This window comes from Schistocerca gregaria, chromosome 2 (genome assembly GCF_023897955.1).
Source record: "Schistocerca gregaria isolate iqSchGreg1 chromosome 2, iqSchGreg1.2, whole genome shotgun sequence".
NCBI classification, from domain to species: Eukaryota; Metazoa; Arthropoda; class Insecta; order Orthoptera; family Acrididae; genus Schistocerca; species Schistocerca gregaria.
In genome coordinates this window covers 654,742,439-654,769,010 of record NC_064921.1, presented here as the reverse complement: position 1 = coordinate 654,769,010, position 26,572 = coordinate 654,742,439, and the positions used below count along the sequence as shown (strand labels likewise).

The following is a 26,572-nucleotide window of genomic DNA, read 5'->3' as shown; positions in this document are numbered from 1 at the left end:
ATTCATTATTAGATCTACTCATGTATTGCCCGTAATTAATTTCATATTAATAACCCTGTATCTGTCTGACCAGAAGTCCTGCTCTTCACTAATTCTTAATATATCCAACTTCAACCTATCTAGTTTCCTTTTTCTGTTCTCCGACCCCTCTACTCAACTAAGGGATCTATCATTCCATGATGTAGATGTAGATATTCTCCTGAGTAGGCCTCACCTGGAATTCCAAATGGGGGGACAATTTTACCTCTGGAATATTTTACCCAAGAGAATGCCTTCATCATTAAATCATATATGCCCTCAGCAAAAACAATTGCTGTAGGTTCTCTTGCTATCAGTTGATTGCAGTACGAGCACAGCTAGGCCATGTTGGCTAATGTTAAAAGGCCAGAGGGCTTTCACTGAACATGCCAAAACGAGTACTGAAAAAGATGACAGTACCTATGATTATAATATATTAGATTAGATTTACTTGATACGTAGTGAGGAGGTCATCCAGGATCTAGAACATGTCAGAAAAACAATAATAAATAACAAATATTTACAACTAAAACAAATAAGCTAATGCCATTTTTTTAATGGACTCTGTATGAAAGGATCATTTTACAAAACTCATTTGCTAAGATCGCATTAATGCACTGAATTTAAAATTAAAAAAAAAAAATTATTTAAAGGTAATAAACATAAAATAGAACTACTACAATACTTATTCACAATGAACAGATTACTGCACTGAAATGGTGCAGAAGTTTATTCATCAGTGGAGTAGAAGGAGTTGGCCGCCAATAAATCCTTTAGACTTCTCTTAAATCGAATTTCATTTATTGTTAAGCTTTTTATTTCTACTGGCAAGTTATTGAAAATGTCTGTTCCTGAAAAAGGCACACCTTTTTTGTACAAGAGTAAGTGACTTCAAATCCTTATGAAGATTATTTTTATCTCTGTTATTGATTCCATGAACTGCACTCGTGGTTTGAAAAAGTGATATATTTTTAATGATAAATTAAATTAAGGAATAAGTATATTGGGAAGCAGTATGTTAGTATCCCTAGTTCCCTAAACTGGCCTCTGCAGGATGTTCTTGAGTTCACACCACATATAACTCTTATTGCATGTTTTTTTACCCGGAAAACTTTAGCTTGACTTGGTGAATTACTCCAAAAAATAATCCCATATGACATTATGGAGTGAAAGTAAGCATAGTATGCCAGCTTTTTCATTTTTATATCCCACATGTTTGACAGAATTCAGAATAGAGATTTGTTTAGACACTTCAGCAGTTCTGTGGTGTGCTCCTCTCAGCTGAATTTATTATCATGCCACAATCCCAAGAATTTAACACTGTCTACTTCTTCTATTTGTCATCATTTATTAGGCATATAATCGCGGGACACCCCTTACAAGTTCTGAAGTGCATGTAGTGCCAATAGCACAGTCGGTTGTCAGTAGCTCCTTTGTTTTTCATAACTCTTTCTTCAGCTAACTTTAAGCTCCCTACACCACTTTTCCACTGTAAAATATGACATCACATTACACATATGCAATTTCTCTGAAACCGTATAAGGATATGCAATAGTCGCTGAGTGGAAGAGAGATTTGCTGGGTTTGTGTATACACACAATTCTCCAACAAGTATTCAATTGAATTATCTTTGCCACCACTTGTTCTTTGTAGCAGAATTTCCACATAATACAATAATACCAACTTGACATTGACAGATGTCCACTGCAGGTAAATACCTGTTGTAACCTTACTTTCCAAACATGCATTTTAGGTGCTAGTGAACTAAATGTTTATTTGGCACTACAGTAGTGTAGTCATAGTCACAGTACATAAAACTGTTCTTTAAAATAAAGGGGTTCTATTATCAGTTTCAATGAACTACATTGTCATTTTCAAATGTAAAACATCAGTTGGAGAATATATAATGGGAATCGTGACCATACATCTGACAACAGTTGTTGTTGTAATTGCTGTTGTTGTTGTTGTTGTTGTTGTTGTTGTTGTCTTCAGTCCTGAGATTGGTTTGATGCAGCTCTCCATGCTACTCTATCCTGTGCAAGCTTCTTCATCTCCCAGTACTTACTGCAACGTACATCCTTCTGAATCTGCTTAGTGTATTCATCTCTTGGTCTGCCTCTACAATTTTTACCCTCCACGCTGCCCTCCAATGCTAAATTTGTGATCCCTTGATGCCTCAGAACATGTCCTACCAACCGGTCTCTTCTTCTTGTCAAGTTATGCCACAAACTCCTCTTCTCCCCAATTCTATTCAATACCTCCTCATTAGTTATGTGATCTACCCCTCTAATCTTCAGCATTCTTCTGTAGCACCACATTTGAAAGCTTCTATTTTCTTCTTGCCCAAACTATTTATCATCCATGTTTCACTTCCATACATGGCTGCACTCCATACAAATACTTTCATAAACGACTTCCTGACACTTAAATCTATACTCGATGTTGCCAAATTTCTCTTCTTCAGAAACGTTTTCCTTGCCATTGCCTGTTTACATTTTATATCCTCTCTACTTCGACCATCATCAGTTATTTTACTCCCTAAATAGCAAAACTTCTTTACTACTTTAAGTGTCTCATTTCCTAATCTAATTGACTCAGCATCACCCGACTTAATTCGACTACATTCCATTATCCTCGTTTTGCTTTTGTTGATTTTCATCTTATAGCCTCCTTTCAAGACACTGACCATTCCGTTCAACTGCTCTTCCTAGTCATTTGCTGTCTCTGACAGAATTACAATGTCATCGGTGAACCTCAACGTTTGTATTTCTTCTCCATGGCCTTTAATACCTACTCTGAATTTTTCTTTCGTTTCCTTTACTGCTTGCTCAATATACAGATTGAATAACATCAGGGACAGGCTACAACCCTGTCTCACTCGCTTACCAACCACTGCTTCCCTTTCATGCCCCTCGACTCTTATAGCTGCCATCTGGTTTCTGTACAAATTGTAAATAGCCTTTTGCTCCCTGTATTTTACCTCTGCCACCTTCAGAATTTGAAAGAGAATATTCCAGTCAACATTGTCAAAAGCTTTTTCTAAGTCTAAAAATGCTAGAAATGTAAGTTTGCCTTTCCTTAATCTATTTTCTAAGATTAGTCGTAAGGTGAGGATTGCCTCACGTGTTCCAACATTTCTGCGGAATCCAAACTGAGCTTCGCCGAGGTCGGCTTCAACTAGTTTTTCCATTGATCTGTAAAGAATTCGCATTAGTATTTTGCAGCTGTGACTTATTAAACTGATAGTTCGGTAATTTTCTTTGGGATTGGAATTATTATACTCTTCTTGAAGTCTGAGGGTATTTCACCTGTCTCATATATCTTGCTCACCAGATGGTAGAGTTTTGTCAGGACTGGCTCTCCCAAGGCCGTCAGTAGTTCTAATGGAATGTTGTCTACTCCTGGGGCCTTGTTTCGACTCAAGGGTTTCAGTGCTCCGTCAAACACTTCACGCAATATCGTATCTCCCATTTCATCTTCATCTACAACCTCTTCCATTTCCATAATATTCTCCGCAAGTACATCACCCTTGTATAGACCCTCTATATACTCCTTCCACCTTTCTGCTTTCCCTTCTTTGCTTAGAACTGAGTTTCCATCTGAGCTCTTGATATTCATACAAGTGGTTCCCTTTTCTCCAAAGGTCTCTTTAATTTTCCTGTAGGCAGTATCTATCTTACCCCTAGTGAGATAAGCCTCTACATCCTTACATTTGTCCTCTAGCCATCCCTGCTTAGCCATTTTGCACTCCTGTCGATCTCATTTTTGAGACGTTTGTATTCCTTTTTGCCTGCTTCATTTACTGCGTTTTTATATTTTCTCCTTTCATCAATTAAATTCAATATTTCTTCTGTTACCCAAGGATTTCTACTAGTCCTCATCTTTTTAACTACTTGATCCTGTGCTGCCTTCACTACTTCATCCCTCAAAGCTACCCATTCTTCTTCTACTGTATTTCTCTCCCCCATTACTGTCAATTGTTCCCTTATGCTCTCCCTGAAACTCTGTACAATCTCTGGTGCTTTCAGTTTATCCAGGTCCCATCTCTTTAAATTCCCACCTTTTTGCAGTTTTTTTTTCAGTTTTAATCTACAGTTCATAACCAGTAGATTGTGGTTAGAGTCAACATCTGCCACTGGAAATGTCTTAAAATTTAAAACCTGGTTCCTAAATATCTGTCTTACCATGATATAATCTATCTGAAACCTGTCAGTATCTCCAGAATTCTTCCATCTATACAACCTTCTTTTATGATTCTTGAACCAAGTGTTAGCTATGATTGAGTTATGCTCTGTGCAAAATTCTACCAGACGGCTTCCTCTTTCATTTCTCTCCCCCAATCCATATTCACCCACTATGTTTCCTTCTCTCCCCTTTCCTACTCTCGAATTCCAGTCACCCATGACTATTAAATTTTCGTCTCCCTTCACTACCTGAATAATTTCTTTTATCTCATCATACATTTCATCAATTTCTTCATCATCTGCAGAGCTAGTTGGCATATAAACTTGTCCTACTGTGGTAGGTGTGGCCTTCATATCAATTTTGGCCACAATAATGCGTTCACTATGCTGTTTGGTTTGTAGCAGCTTACCCGCATTCCTATTTTTTTTATTCATTATTTAACCTACTCCTGCATTACCCCTATTTGATTTTGTATTTCTAACCTTGTATTCACCTGACCAAAAGTCTTGTTCCTCCTGCCACCAAACTTCACTAATTCCCCCTATATTTAACTTCAACCTATCCATTTCCTTTTTTAAATTTTCGTATCCTACCTGCCCCGTTAAGGCATCTGACATTCCACACTCCGATCCGTAGAATGCCAGTATTTCTTTCTCCTGATAACAACATCGTCTAGTTTCCCCTTGCTGTCAACTGTTCGCAGTACCAGAACAGCAAGGCCATTTTGGTTAGTGTTGCAAGGCCAGATCAGTCAATCATCCAGACTGTTGCCCCTGCAACTACTGAAAAGGCTGCTGCCCCTCTTCAGGAACCACACGTTTGTCTGGCCTCTCAACAGATACCCCTCCGTTATGGTTGCACCTTCGGTACAGCCATCTGAGGCACGCTAGCCTCCCCACCAACGGCAAGGTCCATGGTTCATGGGGGTTGGGACAACATTTAGTAAGAGAAATAATTGGACCAGGCAACTGAGGCAATAATGGCACAACCGAGTCACTGCAAGTTATGCCCATGCTTGCCCAACCAATCATTCTATATCTTATTGTGTCCTGTTGAGACACAATGATGATGTAGCTGATATAAATTTACAAGTCTGAAAATTAAACACATATGTGTATATTTACTCATTATCATGGTGCAAACTTACATGAGATAAACACATATAATGACCTCACCATAAGTGTACCAAGCACAGCACAGCAAGCTCCCATATGGAATGCTCCACATAATTGTACAATGTTCCAAAAAAAGCATCTCAAAACATGCTGTACTCTCGTATTAGACTGACACGCTACTAACTTGCTAACACAACCTTGCCCCATTTGCCTGGTAACCCATTCTGTCACTAGAGGGCATTAATGTTGTATAGAAACACAAGCAACAATACAGGATCTACATAATGTACAATAACAGGTGCTATATGGCACCCATTGTCAAGTTTTAACAAAACTAGTCTCTAGTTGATATATACAAACAAACCAAACATTGGTATACAACCCAGAACACTGGTATACATTGTTTACAGCTTTAAAATTAGATAGCAATGCGTAGTTGATAAGGTATGATAACAAAGAAAGTTTCCTCTCAATACAACATTAAAACAATCAAAATATTGTTGTACATACATTGCAGAATGCCAGTCCCATGCTTCCAATTAAGATGTCATTTGTTACAGTCTTTCACACAAACAATTACAAAAACAAATTAAAAGCCTATTTACTAGATATAATAACAATGTATAGCATCAAAGCACTACACATCCCATGAATAAAGAGCTTTATGTGTTGTGTATTTGAAAAAGGGGGGGGGGGGGGAAGAGGAGGAGAATGGGAGAAGAATATAAGGGAAAGAGGTGGCAAGTAATCTATACTTATTGTATGAAAAGTGAAGAGGGGGGAGGAATTTCTCAGTTGTATGAAAAACATGGGGGAGGGTGGGAGGGAGTAGGAGAGAAGAATTACAGAAATATGTATTTTTTTATGTAAATCAAAAATTAGAATTAAGAAACTGAAAGACTATACTACTACATACATAATTGTACATATACAATACAATTGTAAAATTGATTTTTTATATTTTTTGTGATTATAATTATTACGCGAGACACCATTGCATAAGAGGGCAGTAACGTTGAACAACAACAACATCATAGTTACAGAAAGACTGAAACTGCACTCCAACAATCTAAAATAATGATAAAAACAACCTATGATAATAGGTACAGAGGGTGTACAGATATATATAAAAGTAATTTAGCACAATGTTATTTATATGTAGTAGTCGATCACAGCATCTAACATGGTAGGCTGTACAATCTGCAGGATCCTTTATCTTACGTAAAGGGATAAACACCACAAAAAAAAAGTATTGAAAGCAACTCAAAGCCCATGCCATTACACAATCGCAACATACATATAGTATCTAACTGTGCCATAGTGACACAAAAACACCTGATCCCAAATATATATGACAAGCAATCTAAATATTTTTTATGTTAGCCTAGTAACAAGGTGTACATATACTGACCTACAACTATATAATGTTGAGGATGTACAAAGTGGTAAACTAACTACTGTTTAATTCAGACTATTTACCCTCTTTAATTTTACCACTTTGTGTATCCTTAACATTATATAGTTGTAGGTCAGTATATGTACGTCTGTGTCTTTACTCTGCAAACCACTGTGAATTTGCATGGCAAACAGTACACCTCATTGACCAGTTATTAGGGCTTTTCCTGTTTCATTCACATGAGGAGTGCAAGAATAATGACAGTTTAAATGCCTCTGTGCGTGTTTTAATTAATCTAATCTTGCCCTCATGATCTATATAGGAATGATATATAGGGGATTGTAGTATATTCCTAGAGTCATCATTTAGAGATGGTCCTTGAAAGTTTGTAAGTATGTGTTCATGAGGTAGTTTATGTCTATCTTCAAGAGTCTGGCAGTTTTCTCAGTGTCTCTGTGCCACTCTCCCTTGGATCAAACAAACCTCTGATCATTTGTGCTTTCCTTCTCTGTATACGTTCAGTATCCCCTTTTAGTCCTATTTGATATGGGTTTCATACACTTGATCAGTATTATAGGATGGGTCACAGGAGTGATTTGTAAGCAATCTTCTTTGTAGAATGACTGTATTTCCCAGGTTTTCTAGTATTAAACTGAAGTCTACCACGTGCTTTACTCATAAATGAGCCTGTGTGCTTATTCTATTTCATATCCCTACAAAGTGTTACACAGATTCCAACTGTGACTTATTGATATGACAAGGTAGATAGATAAATTATGTGTCTAATGTGTTATATATGAAATTATGTCTTTAAAAAAATTGCATAATTATCAGTTGTGTATCATAATTTTAACACTTTCAGGATGTTCCATTTAAAAAAAATGCTGTGAATGTGGCAACAAACATGTTGAGTGCTGGTTTTGCTCATGTTGCTGTTGTTCGTAATTCTACTGTGTATACTTGGGGAAATGCAGCTCAAGGATGCCTGGGTGAGTTTAGTATTTATATTTGTTGTAAAGTCATAAAGTATCATCATTATAATGCAAAGAATGCTTGCCTGACTTTCTGGTTTTGCTTACGATTAGCTTTATTGTTAGAGAATAGGAGCTAATATTGATACTGTAATAGGTATAATTACTCTTTCTATTCCTTCATTTCCGTTGTTTAATGTTTACCAGCTAGCAATTTTTTGTTGTATCAAACAGGGAAGTAGCTAATGGCTTTTCACCTCAAGGCCTGAATCATGGATTATGTTAACTCAGGATGGCACAATGTATGTATAATGTTTAGTCTTTGTTGGGGACTGTCTCGCACGGTTGATTAAATGATGAATGATTTGAATGGTTTTCTTGGTGTGATTGATGTAATATTTCAGCTGTGTAGCTAAGTTAGTGGCTTCATTTAATGGCAAATTTGGCTAGAAAACTGTAAACGTACCATGAAATAATAAATGATGAAAAGAGACATTCGATTGATTCAGTTGTATTTCATGAGAACTCAGGAAAAGAAAAGTGAGTGAACTCTGATGATGACAGGCAAGTGACTCACCTAGATGTACAAGTTGGAAGGTGGTGAGAACACAGTGAATGTTTGTCAAGAAAGAAATCTGCCGCAACAGGGTCTAGGGAATTGTAAGGGTATATGTGAAATCGAGACACCTGTAATACAAAGAAAGAAATCATAGTCCCTATTTTTGTGTCTTCATTCTCTTTTCTTGTGTCATTCTCGTTATATGTTTGCACGTGTCGTTTTCTTTTCCCTACCCTCTTTCTTCTATTCTTTATGACCATACAGTACATCTCTGTCTCTGCCAATCCTCTCTTATGTATTGTTTCCGTTTTCTTGCACTTAATTAATTCTGTTAGTGGTTTTTTTCCTTCATATTTTGCCCTGTTTTTATCTAGTCATTGCTTCCCTTGACCCTTTCTCCATCAGAATTTTGTATTGTATGGAGTCATCTGACAATCAAGGCAACAGTCCTTTTTCATCCCTTTATTATAACTGGGATGAGACACGAGGCAATTTAGAACATTTTTATTCATTTAGACATTTGTGAAGTTTTTTTTGCTGTGGAGAATGACAGGCTAGCCTCCCTGAACAACTAGTTTTGTTGTTTTAATATTTATTTTTATGTTCAAGTAGTGTTGAAGGTTTTCCTCTTTTCATTTACAGGTACTGGTCCAACAATGTCTCGCTTTGGCACTCCTCATGGCCTCTCACTGTTCCCAAATCTGAAGGTGGAGGTGAGCGCTGTTGCTTGTGGGCGCCAACACACTCTTGCTCTTACAAGCAATGGGGTTAGTATTGCTCATGACATGTGATTTATATTTTCAGACACACATATTTTGAAACAGGTTTACATCTGCATTCTCCCAGAGAAAGAAAATTCATTGACGGAAACTTTTTCCTCTTATTGTCGGTTTGCACCATTCTACAGTTACAAGTAACAACCAGGTGCATTTATTTCAATTTCTTGTTTTCTGTTCTTGTCTTAACTTTCCATAAGTTGTTTCTTCTCTGTTGTCCTTTCTGTCATATTTATATTGCAAACACTTATAGCCACAAGCTGAAATATCTTCACATTATGTGGAACTCAATCAGGTAAATCAATGATATGAGCAGTAAAAGATATCACAGCATTCTGACATGAAATATACTGGAAAATTGGTCATATTGATGTGTGTGAGTTCCACTGGTGGTATATAGTCTGTCAATTCAGGAACTAAATTTCATGACGACACCAACAACACCAGCAGTAGCTGATTTATCAGCATGGTGGAACAGGATGTTCATGCTCTTCCATGGGATGCAATGGAGAAGATATGATGTGAAGTAAAGGTAGGTCATACACAAATATACGGGTTCAAAGAAATGGTTCACTGAAGTGAACAGAAGGACTGAGGAATGACTTCTGAAGAACTGTTGTTCACAATTTACTTTGCTTGTGGTCAGCTTTGTTCCCTAAATCATCATTCAGCATTCACTTCAGCCACTCTTCTTCCTGGGATGGTCACTAACCATTCACTTTGGCTAGTCTCATTTCAACCTTGGTCTAGTTTGGCTGGGCTTGTTTCTTGTTCTAATTCTAGTTCCTTCGTTCCTCATTCTTTTTGGGTAGTCACTCAATCCCCATTCCAGTTTAACCTTTTTATAATTATATAACATATATAAAAACTAAGTTGTATGTAATTCATACATTTTTTGGGCAAAAAAAAGAGAAATATGACTATCTCTTTGATATTTTGATAAAATGTACAATGCATGCTTATCATATGGAAAGTTTTTTTTATTTACTTGGTTTAACAACTAGTTTTCAAGATAACTTTTAATCATTTTTATGTATTTATTTATTTAAATTATACTGTCAGAAACTTTATACAGAACTTGGGGTTTTCTCATTTCTTTGAAAAATTAAACTTAATGCTTAGGGAGGCTCTCCTCACTAATTCACTTTCTTTGCACAAAAGAATGAGCTGTGCATGATTTTGGCTCTGTGGGGAAAGGGTAAGGGGTGTGTCTGCATTTGAAAAATTATGGAATGGTATAAAGTTGCATCTACTTTTTATCTCAAAAATATTTATGCAAAAGGAGCTTCTCAACAAAAAACTTTTTTCAACATTTTTTTGTTGTGGTCTTCAGTCCAAAGACTGTTTTGATGTAGCTCTCTGTGCTACTCTACCCTGCGTGAAACTCTTCATCTCCAAATAGCTACTGCAGCCTACATCTTTCTGACTCTGCTTGCTATATTCATCTCTTGGTCTCCCTCTACTACAATTTTTACCTTCCGTGCTTACCTCCAATACTACTCACATCAAAAAAAGTTTTGCATCACCTCAGTTCTGAGAGTTCCGGAACCTGTACAAAAAAACTGGAATAGAGATAAACATAAACAACATTTCTGCTGTTTTTATCATGAAAAGCATACATTGCATGTTGTACCACCATACAGTGAGATCTTCAGAGGTACTGCTCTAGATGGCTGTACACATTGATACCTCTGATACCTAGTAGCATGTCCTCTTGCATTGATGCATGCCTGTATTCGTCATGGCATACTGTCCACAAGGTCATCAAGATACTGTTGGTACAGATTGTCCCACTCCTCAATGGTGATTCAACGTAGATCCCTCATAGTGGTTGGTGGGTCACGTTCTCCATAAACAGTCATTTTCAAACTATCCCAGACATGTTTGACAGAGTTCATGTATGGAGAACATGCTAGCCACTCTAGTTGAGCAATGTCGTTATCCTGAAGGGAACCATTCATGAGATGTGCATGATGGGGGTGCAAATTGTCGTCCATGCGGACAAACACCTCCCCAATATGCTGCTGATATGGTTGCTCTATCGGTCGGAGGATGGAATTCACTTATTGTACAGCCATGGCGCCTTCTATGACCACCAGCGGCGTACATCGGTCCCACATAATACCACCCCAAAACAGCAGGGAACCTCCACCTTGCTGCACTCACTGGATAGTGTGTCTAAGGTGTTCAGCCTGACGGAGTTGCCTCCAAACACGTCTTCAATGATTGTCTGATTGAAGGCATATGTGAAACTCATCGGTGAAGAGAACATGACGCCAATCCTGAGCAGTCCATTTGGTATGTTGTTGGGCCCATCTGTACCGCACTGCATGGTGGTGTGGTTGCAAAGATGGACCTCGCCATGGACGTTGGGAGTGAAGTTGCACATCATACAGCCTATTGTGCACAGTTGGGAGTCGTAACACAACTTCCTGTGGTTGCACGAAAAGCATTACTCAATATGCTGGCGTTGCTGTTAGGGTTCCTCCAAGCCGTAATCTGTAGGTAGTGGTCATCCACTGCATTAGTAGCCCTTGGGCGGCCTGAGTGAGGCACATCATGGACAGTTCCTGTCTCTCTGTATCTCCTCCATGTCTGCACAACATAACTTTGCTTCATTCTGAGACACCTGGACACTTCGCTTGTTGAGAGCCCTTCCTCGCACAAAAGTAACAATGCGGACGTGGTCGAACCATGATATTGACCGTCTAGGCATCGTTGAACTACAGAGAACATGAGCCATGTACCTCCTTCCTCGTGGAATGACTGGTACTGACTGGCTGCCAAACTCCCTTTGTGTAATAGGTGCTGCTCATGCATGGTTGTTTACATCTTTGGGCGGGTTTAGTGATATCTCTGAACAGTCAAAGGGACTGTGTCTGTGATACAATATCCACAGTCTATCTTCAGGAGTTCTAGGAACCGGTGTTATGCTAAACTTTTTTTAAATTTGTGTAAATTGATGAGCCCCCTATATCTCAGAATGTGTCCTATCTGTCGATACTTTCTTTTGGTCAAGTTGTGCCACAAATTTCTTGCTTCCCCAGTTCTGTTCAGTACTTCCTCGCTAGTTGTATGGTCAACCCATCTAGTCTTCAACATTCTTGTGTAGCACTAATTTGAAAGCTTGTATTCTGTTTCTATGTAAACTGTTTATCGTCCATGTTTCATTTCCGTACGTGGTTACACACCAGATAAATACCTTCAGAATAGACTTCCTATCACTTGAATCTACACTCCTGGAAATTGAAATAAGAACACCGTGAATTCATTGTCCCAGGAAGGGGAAACTTTATTGACACATTCCTGGGGTCAGATACATCACATGGTCACACTGACAGAACCGCAGGCACATAGACACAGGCAACAGAGCATGCACAATGTCGGCACTAGTACAGTGTATATCCACATTTCGCAGCAATGCAGGCTGCTATTCTCCCATGGAGACGATTGTAGAGATGCTGGATGTAGTCCTGTGGAACGGCTTGCCATGCCATTTCCACCTGGCGCCTCAGTTGGACCAGCGTTCGTGCTGGACGTGCAGACCGCGTGAGACGACGCTTCATCCAGTCCCAAACATGCTCAATGGGGGACAGATCCGGAGATCTTGCTGGCCGGGTAGTTGACTTACACCTTCTAGAGGATGTTGGGTGGTACGGAATACATGCGGACGTGCATTGTCCTGTTGGAACAGCAAGTTCCCTTGCCGGTCTAGGAATGGTAGAACGATGGGTTCGATGACGGTTTGGATGTACCGTGCACTATTCAGTGTCCCCTCGACGATCACCAGAGGTGTACGGCCAGTGTAGGAGATCACTCCCCACACCATGATGCCGGGTGTTGGCCCTGTGTGCCTCGGTCGTATGCAGTCCTGATTGTGGCGCTCACCTGCACGGCGCCAAACACGCATACGACCATCATTGGCACCAAGGCAGAAGCGACTCTCATCGCTGAAGACGACACGTCTCCATTCGTCCCTCCATTCAAGCCTGTCGCGACACCACTGGAGGCGGGCTGCACGATGTTGGGGCGTGAGCAGAAGACGGCCTAACGGTGTGCGGGACCGTAGCCCAGCTTCATGGAGACGGTTGCGAATGGTCCTCGCCGATACCCCAGGAGCAACAGTGTCCCTAATTTGCTGGGAAGTGGCGGTGCGGTCCCCTATGGCACTGCGTAGGATCCTACGGTCTTGGCGTGCATCCGTGTGTCGCTGCGGTCGGGTCCCAGGTCAACGGGCACGTGCACCTTCCGCCGACCACTGGCGACAACATCGATGTACTGTGGAGACCTCACGCCCCACGTGTTGAGCAATTCGGCAGTACGTCCACCCAGCCTCCCGCATGCCCACTATACGCCCTCGCTCAAAGTCCGTCAACTGCACATACGGTTCACGTCCACGCTGTCGCGGCATGCTACCAGTGTTAAAGACTGCGATGGAGCTCCATATGCCACGGCAAACTGGCTGACACTGACGGCGGCGGTGCACAAATGCTGCGCAGCTAGCGCCATTCGACGGCCAACACCGCAGTTCCTGGTGTGTCCGCTGTGCCGTGCGTGTGATCATTGCTTGTACAGCCCTCTCGCAGTGTCCGGAGCAAGTATGGTGGGTCTGACACACCGGTGTCAATGTGTTCCTTTTTCCATTTCCAGGAGTGTATATTCAGTGTCAACGAATTCGTCTTCTTTGGAAATTTTTTTTGTGCCATTGCCAGTCTACATTTTATATCCTCTCTACTTCAGCCATCATTAGTTATTTTGCTGCCCAGATAGCAAAAGTCATCTGCTGATTTAAGAGTCTCATTTCCTAATCTGATTTCCTTAGCATCACCTAATTTAATTTGACTACATTCCATTATCCTTGTTTTGCATTTATTAATGTTCATCTTATATCCTCCTCTCAAGACACCATCTGATCCATTCAACTGCTCTTCCAGGTTCTTTGCTGTCTCTGACAGAATTACAGTGTCATCAGCAAACCTCAAAGTTTTTATTTCTTCTCCCTGAACTTTAATTTCTACTCCAAATTTTTCCTTGGCTCCTTTACTACTTCTTCTATGTATATGTTGAATAACATCTGGATAGACTGCAACCCTGTCTCACTCCGTTTTCAACCATTGCCTTGCTTTCACGTGCCTTGGCTCTTTTAACTGATATCTGGTTTCTTTACAAGTTGGAAATAGGTTTCACTCCCTGTTTTTTTTACCCTTGCTACCTTTGGAATTTCAAAGAGAGTATCCAATCAATACTGTCAAATGTTTTCTCTAAGTTTACAAATGCCATGAATGTAGGTTTATCTTTTCTTAATTGATCTTCTAAGGTAGGTTGTAAAGTCAGTTTTGCCTCTCATGTTTCAACATTTCTCCAGAATCCAAAATGATCTTACCAGAGTTCTGCTCCTACTAGTTGTTCCATTCTTCTATAAAGAATTTGTGTTAGTATGTTGCAACCATGACTTACTAAACTGATAGATTGATAATTGTCACACCTGTCAGCAGCTGCGTTCTTTGGAATTGGAATTACTGTATTCTTGTAGATGTCTGAGGGTATTTCGCCTGTCCCGTACATGCACACTAGATGGAAGAGTTTTACATGGCTGGCTCTACCAAGGCTGTCAGTAGTTCTGACAGAATATTATTTACTCCCGAGGCCCTGTTTCGACTTAGATCTTTCAGAGTTTTGTCAAATTCTTCTCACAGTATCGTACCTCCCATCTCATTTTCATCTACTTTCACTCCACTTTCCATAATATTGCTTTCAAGTTCATCTCCCTTGTACAGACACACTATATATTCCTTCCACTTATACCTTTCTCTTCTTTGCTTGGGACTGGTCTACCATCTGAGCTCTTAATATTCGTACAGCTGCTTTTCTTTTCCACAATTTTCCTGTAAGCAGTATCTATCTTTCTCAAAGTGAAATATTCTTCTAAATACTTACATTTGTTATCTATCTGTTCCTGCTTAGCAATTTTGCCCTTCCTGGCAATGTAAATTTTAATTTTTTTTTAAATCCATTTCACATGCTTTATTTGCCACTTTTAAAGTTTTCTTCTTTCATCAATTAAATTCAATATCTCTTGTTTTTTCCCCGGATTTCTACTAGGTCTTGTCTTTTTACCTATTTGATCCTCTGCTGCCTTCAATATTTCATCTCTTTAAGTTACCCATTCATCTTCTACTGTATTCCTTTCCTCTCTCTTTGTCAATCATTCCCCAGTGCTCGCTCTGAAGCTGTCAACAACCTCTGGTTCTTTCAACTTATCCAGGTCCCATCTCCTTAATTTCCTACCTTTTTTCCCAATTTATTCAGTTTTAATCTACAGTTCATACCAATAAATTGAAGTTAGAGTCCACATCTGGAAATGTCTTACAATGTTAAATCTAGTACCTAAATCTCCTCCCCCCCCCCCCCCCCCCCCCCACACACACACACACACACACACATGAACCATGGACCTTGCCAATGGTGGGGAGGCTTGCTTGCCTCAGTGAAACAGATAGCCATACCATAGGTGCAGCCACAATGGCAATTGAAGGGTATCTGTTGAGATGCCAGACAAACGTTTGGTTCCTGAAGAGGGGCAGTAGCCTTTTCAGTAGCTGCAGGGGCAACAGTCTGGATGATTGACTGATCTGGCCTTGTAACATCAGCCAAAATGGCCTTGCTGTGCTGTTACTGTGAACAGCTGAAAGCAAGGGGAAAGTACAGCTGTAATTTTTCCTGAGGACATGCAGCTTTACTGTATGATGGCATCCTCTTGAGTAAAGTATACCAGAGGTAAAATCGTCCCCCATTCAGATCTCTGGGCGGGAACTACTCAGGAGAACGTCATCATCAGGAAAAAGAAAACTGATCTTTTAGGGATCGGAGTGTGGAATGTCAGATCCCTTAATCGGGCAGGCAGGTTACAAAATTTAAAAAGGGAAATAGATACTTTAAAGTTGGATATAGTGGGAATTAATGCAGGTCGGTGGCAGGAGGAACAAGACTTCTGGTCAGTTGAATACAGGGTTATAAATACAAAATTGACTAGGGGTTATGCAGGAGTAGGTTTCATACCAAATAATAGGAGCACAGGTAAGCTACTATGAACAGCATAGTGAATGCATTATTTTAGCCAAGCTAGATACGAAGCCCATGCCTACCACAGTAGTACAAGTTTATATGCCAACTAGCTCTGCAGCTGATGAAGAGATTGAAGAAATCTATGATGTGATAAAAGAAATTGTTCAAATAGTGAAGGGAGTCAAAAATTTATTAGTCATTGGGGACTGGAATTCAATAGCAGGAAAAGGAAGAGAAGGAAAAGTAGTAGGTGAATATGGAATGATGGTAAGGAATGAAAGAGGAAGCTGCCTGGTAGAATTTTGCACAGAGCATAACTTAATCATATCTAACACTTGATTGAAGAATCGTGACAGAAGGTTATATACATGGAAGAGGCCTGGAGACACTGGAAGATTTCAGATAGATTACATAATGGTTAGACAGAGATTTAGGAACCAGGTTTTAAATTGTAATACATATCCAGGGGCAGATGTGGACTCTAACCACAATCTATTGGTTATGAACTGTAGATTAAAACTGAATAAACTGCAAAAAGGTGGCATTTTAAATAGATGGGATGTGGATAAACTGAAAGAACCAGAGGTCGTATAGAGTTTCAGAGAGATCATTAGGGAACGATTTACAAGAACGGATGACGGAAATACAGTAGAAGAAGAATGGGTAGCTTTGAGAGATGAAATAGTGAAGGCAGCAGCAGATCAAGTAGGCAAAAAGACGAGGGCTATTAGAAATCCTTTGGTAACAGAAGAGATATTGAATTTAATTGATGAAATGAGAAAATATAAAAATGCAATTAATGAAGCAGGCACAAAGGAATACAAACGTCTCAAAAATGAGATCAATAGTAAGTGTAAAAGGCTAAGCAGGAATGGCTAGAGGACAAATATAAGGATGTAAAGGCATATATCACTAGGGGTAGCATAGATACAGCCTACAGGAAAATTAGAGAGACCTTTGGAGAAAAGAGAACCACCTGTATAAATATTAAGAACTCAGATGGAAAACCAGTTGTAAGTAAAGAAGGTAAAGCAGAATGGTGGAAGGAGTATATAGAGGGTCTACACAAGGGCAATGTACTACGAGGGTAGTATTATGCAAATGGAAGAGGATGTAGATGAAGATGATATTGCATGAATAATTTGACAGGGCACTGAAAGATTTAAGTCGAAACAAGTCTGCAGGAGTAGACAACATTCCATCAGAACTACTGATAGCTTTGGGAGAGTCAACCATGACAAAACTCTACCATTTGGTGAGCAAGATGTATGAGACAGGCAAAATACCCTCAGACTTCAAGAAAAATAAAATAATTCCATTCTCAAAGAAAGCAGGTGTTGACAGGACTGAAAATTACTGAACTATCAGTTTAATAAGTCACAGCTGCAAAATACTGACATGAATTCTGGACAGACAAATGGAACAACTGATAGAAGCCAACCTTGGAGAGGATCAGATTGGATTCTGTAGAAATGGTGGAACACGGGAAGCAATACTGACCCTATCACTGATCTTAGAAGATAGATTATGCAAAGGCAAATGTACTTTTCTAGCATTTGTAGACTTGGAGAAAGCTTTTGACAATGTTGACTGGAATACTCTGTTTCGAATTCTGAAGTTTGACGGGTCAAATATAGGAAGCGAAAGGCTATTTGCAATTTGTACAGAAACCAGATGGCAGTTATAAGAGTCAAGGGGCGTGTAAGGGGAAGCAGTGGTTGGGAGGGGAGTGAGATAGGGTTATTCAATCTGTATACTGAGCACGCAGTGATAGAAACAAAAAAAATTTGGAGTAGGAATTAAAAACCATGGAGAAGAAATAAAAACTTTGATCTTTGTCAGTGACATTGTAATTCTCTCAGAGATGGCACAGGGCCTGGAAGAGCATTTGAACAGAATGGACAGTGTCTTGAAAGGAGGATATAAGATGAACACTAACAAAAAGAGAATGAGGATAATGGAATGTAGTCGAATTAAATCAGGTGATGCTGAGGGAATTAGATTAGGAAATACGACACTTAAAGTAGTAGATGAGTCTCTTTTGAAAGTATTTGTATGGACTATTGCCATGTACAGAAGTGAAACGTGGACAATTAATAGTTTAGACAAGAAGAGAATAGAAGCCTTCGAAATGTGGTGCTTCAGAAGAATGCTGAAGATTAAATGGGTAGATCACATGACTAATGAGGAGGTACTGAATATAATTGGGGAGATGAGGAATTGGTGGTACAACTTGTCTAGAAGAAGGGATCGGTAGGTAGGACACATTCTGAGGCATCAAGGGATCACCAATTTAGCATTGGAGGGAAGTGTGGAGGGTGAAAATCATAGAGGGAGACCAAGAGATGAATACACTAAGCAGATTCAGATGGATTTAGGTTGCAGTAGTTACTCAGAGATGAAGAAGTTTGCACGGGATAGAGTAGCATAGAGAGCTGCATCAAACCAGTCTTTGGAAGGAAGACAAGAACCACCACCTAAACATCTGTCTAGCCATCATATAATCAATCTGAAACCTTCTAGTGTCTCCAGGCCTCATCCACATATGCAGCCTTGTTTAGTAGTTTAAACTAATTGTTGGTTATGATTAAATTACATTCAATCCAAAATTCTTCTAAGTTTATTCCTCTTTCATTCATTTCCCTCAGTCCATATTCACCTACTATTTTTCCTTAACGTCCTTTTCCTACTGTTGAATATCAGTCCCCCATCACAATTAAATTCTCATTTCCTTTTGCTATCTGAATTATTTGTCCTATCTTGTCTATATTTCTTCAATCTCTTCACCTATAAACCTATTATTAACTAAGTGTGTCATGCAGACATGGTGACAAAATCAAATTTTCTTTTAGAAGTACTCATTCATCAGTACAGTGTCTGTTTCATCTTGGAACCTTATGAACTGCTGAGGCACAAGCTGAGAATCAAATGTAGCTACTGATCCTTGTTTTTTCTATTACAGTGTTCCATGAATGTGAAGCCTGTCTGAACTGGATCATTTACAAGCCGTAGTTTAGTAACTAGGTGTAGAACATTGATGACATCTTCATTTTCATGCCACTATGAAGAATCTGTCTTTAAGAAATATGTATGAAATTCATTTAAAGGTACTCTTATTGTATTAGAAATGAACTGTTCAACTCCATCATTCATTATTTTTGGGATTTGATCATTTCCTGTTTACATCCTTATATATTTTCAACTGTTAACTATGCTTCACAGGTTGCTGTAGTAACTGTTTTCAATTCATTCAGAAGATTAAAGTGACAGAACAAGGGACAGGAACAATAAATTATTAAATTATTTTTCAGTTTTTGTGAAGCCTCACTTGAGAGATCACTGTTGATAACTCTCTCTCCCTCTCTCTCTCTCCCTCTCTCTCCCTCTCTCTCTCCCTCCCCCCCTCTATCTCTCCACCTCTCTCCCCCCCTCTATCTCTCCACCTCTCTCCCCCCCCCCTCTCTCCCGCCCTCTCTCTCCCACCCACCCCCTCTCTCTCTCTCTCTCCTTCCCTCCCCCACCCCCTCTATCACTCCTCTCACCCTTACCTTTTTTTGGCTGATGTATGTATCCCCTTGGAACACAGAAAGATACTCAGCAAGATAGTTCTTTGAGAAATGATTCCTCAGTTAATTCAAAAACTACGAATATAATCCTCTCATATATCAAAGTACAGGTATGCCTATCCATATAGCAGAGATGCTGAGCCACAAATAGGTACAACAAAAAGGCTGTTACAATATAAGCTTTTGGCCAGTAAAGTCATATTGGATTTTCCATTGTTTGAAAGTGTGTGTGTGTGTGTGTTTGTGTGTGTGTGTGTGTGTGTGTGTGTGTGTGTGTGTTTGTTTGGGGTCTTCAGTCCAGAGATTGGTTTGAGGCAGCTCTCCATGCTACCTTATCCTGTGCAAGCTTCTTCGTCTCCCAGTATCTACTGCAACCTACATCCTTCTGAATTTGCTTAGTGTATTCATGTCTTGGTCTCCCTCTACGATTTTTACCCTCCACGCTGCCTTCCAATACTAAATTGGTGATCCCTTGATGCCTCAGAATATGCCCTACCAACCGATCCCTTCTTCTAGTCAAGTTGTGCCACAAATTTCTCTTCTCTCCAATTCTATTCAATACCCCCTCATAGCAGAGAAGGGAAAAAAGACTAATTGGCACATTGATGGAATAGAAGGCTGTGTAGTGTTGGATTGGAATCTGGGAAGGGACAGGTAGGTGGAGGACAAGGGACTAGTGAAGGTTTTGTCTAGGGTGTTATGAGACCATAAGATATAGTGCAGGGAGAGTTCCCACCTGCCAATTCAGAAAAGCTGGTGTTGGTACAAAGGATCCAGATGGCACAAGCTGTGAAGCTGTCATTGAAATGAAGCACTTATTGCTGGGCAGCATGTTGAGCAACTGGGTGGTCCAGCTGTTTGTTGGCCACATTTTATTTGTAGCCATTCATGCAGATAGATTGCCTTTTAGTTGTCATGGCAATGTAGAAAGCAGTATAATTGTTGCAGCTTAATTTGTAGATGTCATGACTGCTTACACAGGTAGTTCTATCCTTGATGGCATAGGAGATGCCTGTGACAGGACTGGAGTATGTGGTGGCAGGAGAATGTATAGGACAGGTCCTTGCACCTAGTCTATTGCAAGGATATGAGCCATGAGGCAGCAGGTTGGGAGCAGGAGTGGATTAGGATTAGACAGTAATATTGCATAGGTTCATTGAGTGGTGGAATACAGTTGTGGGAGGGGTGGAAAAAACAGCGGGTAAGATATTCCTTATATCAGAATATGATGAGTGGTAGTTGAAACCCTTGTGGAGAATGTAATTCAGTTACTCCAGTCCTGGGAGGTACTGAGTCACTGGGGGCGTGCTCCTTTACCTTTGTGGCTGAGTGGTTTGGTATGAGGAAATGGCAGGTGACTGAAGAGAGAATGCACAGGACATCTGTTTGTACACCAGGTTGGGAGGGTAATATTGGTCTGTGAAGGCTTCAGTGAGACCCTTGTTATCTTTGGAGAGGAACTGCTTGTCACTAAAGATGCGTTGATCTTGTGTGGCTAGGCTATATGGAAGGGACTTGTCATGGAATAGTAGGCAGCTGTTGAAGTGGAGGTATCGCTGGCAATTGGTAGGTTTAATATGGATGGAGGTACTGACGTGTTCATCCTTGAGGCGAAGGTCAGCAACAAGGAAGACGGCTTGATGAGTTGGGGAGGACTAGCTGGAGCTAATGAGGGAGAAGGTGTTGAAGTTCTGGAGGAAGGAGATTGGCTTACCTGACCCTCAATCCAGATGACGATGATGTCATTGGTGAATTTGAGGGGTTTAGAATTCACGGTAGTTAGGATGGATTCCTGTATATGACTCATTAATAGTTTGGTGTCATGCGTGTGCCCATTGCTGTACAATGGATTTGTTTCTCGGTGACTCCTTCAAAGGAGAAGTAATTATGGGAAAGGATATAGTTGGTCATGGTGACCAGTAGGGAGGTTGAAGGTTTGGTGTTAGGTGGGCATTGGGAAAGGTAGTGTTCAGTAGTGGCAAGGCCATGAGCTTTGGGGATGTTAGTGTAAAGGTAGGTGGTATCAACAGTGACAAGCAGGGTGCCGTGTGGTAAATGGAACAGGAAATGTGAAGAGTTGGTGGAGGAAGTGGTTGGTTTGTTTTCTATATAAGGTTGTAGATGTTGGTCGATAGTCGTAAGTGTTGGTCCATGAGAGCAGAGATTCTCTCTATGAGGGCACAGTAACCATCGAAATAGGGTATCCTCTTTGGTTGGGTTTACAGACTGTTGGAAGCATGTAGAAGGTAGAAGTCATTGAGTGGTAGGGTGGAAGGAGTGGGTTGGGGGGGGGGGGGGGGGAGAGGGGGAGAGAGTGGGGGGGGGGGGGGTTCTGGGATGGTCCCAAGGATTTGAGGAGGAACTGGAGATTCTCCTGGATTTTTTGAATGGGGTCACTGTGCCAGAGGTTGTAGGTGGATGAATCTGACAGCTGGCAGTGTCCCTCTGCTAGGTAATCCCTGTAGTTCAAAATCACAGTGGTGGACTCTTTGTCAGCAGGTAATATTATAAGGCCATCATCAGCTTGCAGATGGTGGATTGTGGTTCTTTATGCAGATAAAAGGTTGGTTTCCATGTTGAGGGATTAGGGGAATTAATTTGAGGCACGGTTTAAAGTTAAGAAATTTTGGAATGTTAAAAGGGAATGATTGAGGGCAATGGGCATGAATCAAAGTTGGATGGATGATTGAACTGAGTCATGCAGGGTTCAGTATTGATTTTGGGTTGAGTCTGATTGGAAGGGTTGATTGCAAAAGATATTTTTGCTGTAGGGGCTGGGAAAAGGAGAGGTAGTCTTTAACAAGTCCAGCATGATTGAATTTGGAAGTGGGGCAAGAGGTAAGCCCTTTGGAAAGGACTGATACTTTTATGGGACTAAGGCTTTTGGCGGAAACATTCATGAGTGTGCTTTTGGTCTATTTAAGAGCTGGATTCTTTAAGGTGGTGGGAGTGAGTTTCTGACAGTGTGATAAATTAGTTGGTCTGCAAGACGGGGTTGTCAGCTATGAAGTGATGGAGGGGGAGGTGCGGTTAGGAGGCTCTTGTTGGTGTGTTGGATAATGGTAGTCCAAGTCAAAACAGGAGTTGGAGGTGAACAGTTTGGAGAATTGCCTGAGATGATGATGTTTGTGCTGTTGTAGTTCCTGAAGGCCAACAGTTTCAGTGTAAGATATGGTATGCAGAAATTTGGGATTGCAGAGCAGGAGAATTTTTAGAATTTAGAGGAGATATTGGAAGCATTTTTGGGCCTAATTTGCATGGTTTTGCAGAAACAGGTATCTGGGGACTATGGATTGACAGAATTTGAAGAAATAGGCATCATTGTAAAAAGAGGGGTAATTTGATGTTCAGGGTATTTGGGGGTAATCCATTAGCTAGGCAACAGTCCAAAACAGTATGTGGGACTAGGTTCTTGCTAGGGATAGGAAAACATTTCTGTATTGGTGCAGATGAAAGGAGTGGGGATTCACAGTGAAGGATAAAAAATGTGTTAAAATATGTAGAAAAACTAACAAGAAAGACGGAATGTGTGAAGTATGGGAAAAAGGTGAAACTTAAGGGAGTAGAGCCAATAGTGAAGGGGAAAACGAACTAAAATCGAAGTGATCACAATGGGATCGAAGAGAAAAATGAATAAAAAGACAATAATAGTGAGATGCAGGTCATTGGGAGGATGTTTGTGAAGGGAAGGAACAGCAGGTGTAAATGGAGTAAGTGAGATTAGTATGTGCATGCTGGAACAAGGGGATAGAAAGGGAGAGAAAGGCGAGGGTTGGTGAGGTCGAGATTCAACATGTTTATGTGGCACAAGAAGGTATGGAAAAAACACTCAAAAATACTTGAGAGTGAGAGAGGAAGTGTGATCAGTTTGAAGGTCTGTGGGTAATTATTTTGGCAGAAAGAATGTGGGACATGAGTTGTTGCACCATCAGTCTGCATTGCCACATTGCAATGTGCTGTGTGTTGTCAAGGCCATTGATACAGTGTAGCTCATTAGTCAGAGTGTTAGTGGTTTGGAAGGTGACAGATAAAATATGGGAAAGAAGAGAAAGAAAAGGACAGACACTGAGTAAAATAATGAGTTAGAAAATAGTAACAAAGGAAAGAGGTGCTGGGTTGTGGAACAGAAGAAAAGCCGCCATGTGAAATCAAAAAGTGGAAAGTCAAGGGTGGAATAAGAACAGTATTATGAAAAGGATAGATTGTTACTCACCATATAGAGGAGATGTTGAGTTGCAGACAGACACAACAAAAAGGCTGCTATACATTGAAGATTTTGGCTGAAAGACCTTCTCACAAAATAGAAAATACTCACACAAGCACAACTTTCTCTCTCTCTCTCTCTCTCTCTCTCTCTCTCTCTCTCTCTCTCTCTCTGAAATCAATGTTGACAGGTTTTGTAAGAGATGTTGTGGCAGATCTGGTAAAGACCCTCCTCATAGGCTGCCCCTGTCATTCAGATACCAAAATAGTAATCACATTGTCAGAAGGGATGGTAACAACTGTGATCAGATTTTTGGAGACATATAGCATGTGATTTAGCAGTGTGTTGTTTATTACAATGTTTGAGGCAACAAGGGAAAGATAATGAAGCTTTGCTGCATGCAAGGATTTAATGAATGTTGTCGCCCTAAGGGCTTGCCAGTGAACCAATTGGTCATCTTTGTTAAAACTTTTCTAGGCCAATTTCAAGACCAGGTTTCATCCATGATACGTTTTCATAGTGCAGTTAATGATTATTTTCAGACTGTAGGGAAAAAGTCATTAACTAGAGTACTTTTACTGAATTCGAGTTTTGAGTAAAAATTACATCTTTGATAGGCAATGGCGATTCAGTGGTGGAAGCTTTTTTAAAAGAAAGGTTTGTGACACTTTGTTGTTATTGGCTGCAGCAAATTTTTGTTGCCTTATATGGGTTAAACATTTTATCTTTAAGAGATTGGTGTGACTGGATTTTTCATGAGTGATAGATGCCAACGTGTGAAAACTTTTTAACAAAATTCTAAGAACCACAATTAAGTGAGGAAACTTGGAACTTACTACGACCCCCTGCATATCATTCTCATCGGGACCACAGATACAATATTTAACTCATTATGATGTACACTGAGGTCTTTAGGCACTCATTCTTTCTGCGCACCATATGCAAATGGAATTAGAAGAAACTGTAATACCTGGGGTGCTGTGTAAAATGCCCTCTGCCATGCATTTCACAGTAGTTTGTAGACTGTAGTTATAGATGTAGAGAGACATTGGTGATGCTGATGAGAGTGGGACTAGAGATGGAGATGGATAAGAACAGCACTGTAAAAGGTGTAGTAACTGTGATTTGGAAAGGTTAGACTGCCACTCGTCACATAGAGGAAGTTTTGAGTCACAGACAGGCAAAGTGAAAATGTGCCTGTCTGCGACTCAACACCTCCTCTATGTCGTGAGTAGCAATTTACCCTTTCCATATTGTTGTTACTGTAAAAAGTAAGCAAGAAGAAGATATGAAAAGTTGTAGAGATGAAGTTTTTGCGTACTGTTACAGTCCACAGTTGACACCATATGGTACTATCTTGTAAAACACAAGGAGCAGTCAGTTGCATATTTTATGTAGAAACAGAAATTACCCCTATGGATAGAGCCAGATGAAATACATAATTTGAGGACACGTTTGATGTTGACAGGAGGTTTGCATTTCCAAATCTGCAACGTCCTTTTGCCCATTCTCTAGCCATATGGTTTGTATCCTTAAGACTGTCTCTGTTATGTGACTTCTGCTAGATACTCTCTTACTTATTTCTACTTATCACTCTTAAGATCAGTGCAGTAATATATAGATAATTTGTGTAATGTATCAGATGATATGCACTGACTGTTCGAGTTTTATTTCGTAGTCATTGTTTTCCATTACTTTTTATTTTTGTGTTTTTATATTTTTATTCTGTGGTTCTTACTTGTTCTACAGCAGTCGGTTCCTTTGCTTTTCTGTTGTTGTCCACTTTTTGCCTAGCATAGTGTACATACAGCATTCGTATCCTTCCTTTCAGTTCCCATGCAGCAGTCCTCAGATTCCCAAACCTACTTTTCAGGCATAATTTTGTTGTTGATTTTACTCTCACTTGTCTTGTTTAGTCTCTCTTGACTTGGAATCCTGGTTGAAATTCATACCTAGAATCTAGTCTCCTCCAGCTTTCACTCTCTGTACTTATTTAATGGAATCTCTCATTCTGAAAACTTGTGTTTGTGTCACTTTCCTATTGAGATTGTGTCTGCTGCCATGTTGATTGTAAAAGTTTTCCTTTTTTAACAAAAGTTAGTAAACAACTTTTGCAATACAGAATAATTTTTTTACTGGAAGTTATTCACACAAAATTCAGCATATTGTATTGTCTGCCAAAACTATACAGGATGATTCCATGATGATCTTATAAACTTTCAGATATGATGGAGAACGATTTTGTTCTGAGCCCATACTTGCTGGATTTTTTTTCTTGTTGTGGTTCATACTACCCCCGAACAAGTGCTCCTAGCTGTTAAGGTATGCAATTTACAGTCCATGTTCACTAGACTTATTTTTCTTGTGTTGGTCCTTACTATCACTTCTGAAAGTTGCCTACCCTACAATCTTAGCAAGAACAGTATCAGTGCATGTATAACATCGTCAGAGGTATCAGAACAATTTTCCTTTATAACTTTCAACTCCGACATTTCTGGGCCAATGTCCCTTACCTCAGACTGATACATTTACTCTTCTCCATCATCTCTAAATGTTTGTAACAACATCATGGAATTACCCTGAGAATGAAGCCAGAAGTCTGTTGGTGCTGGCCACATACATCATAGAAAATTATTACCCTTTCATGTGTGTCTCCATTTGTGCAAATAATATGGTCACATGAAGCAAATTTAGAGCCATGTGGCTGGCACTCAGAA

The 26,572-nt window shown here is 40.0% G+C and overlaps 1 protein-coding gene across 4 annotated transcripts in view; it reads left to right on the top strand.

Moving 5' to 3' along the window:
- The window catches only part of LOC126334689 (uncharacterized), a 405,460-nt gene that overhangs the window by 187,166 nt on the left and 191,722 nt on the right, over window positions 1–26,572 (top strand). For all 4 annotated transcript variants that reach the window (XM_049997175.1, XM_049997176.1, XM_049997173.1 and 1 more), the window contains 2 exons: window positions 7,577–7,703; window positions 8,887–9,011. In XM_049997175.1, coding sequence (XP_049853132.1) covers window positions 7,577–7,703; window positions 8,887–9,011 — 252 coding nt within the window. The remainder of the gene's footprint in view (window positions 1–7,576; window positions 7,704–8,886; window positions 9,012–26,572) is intronic.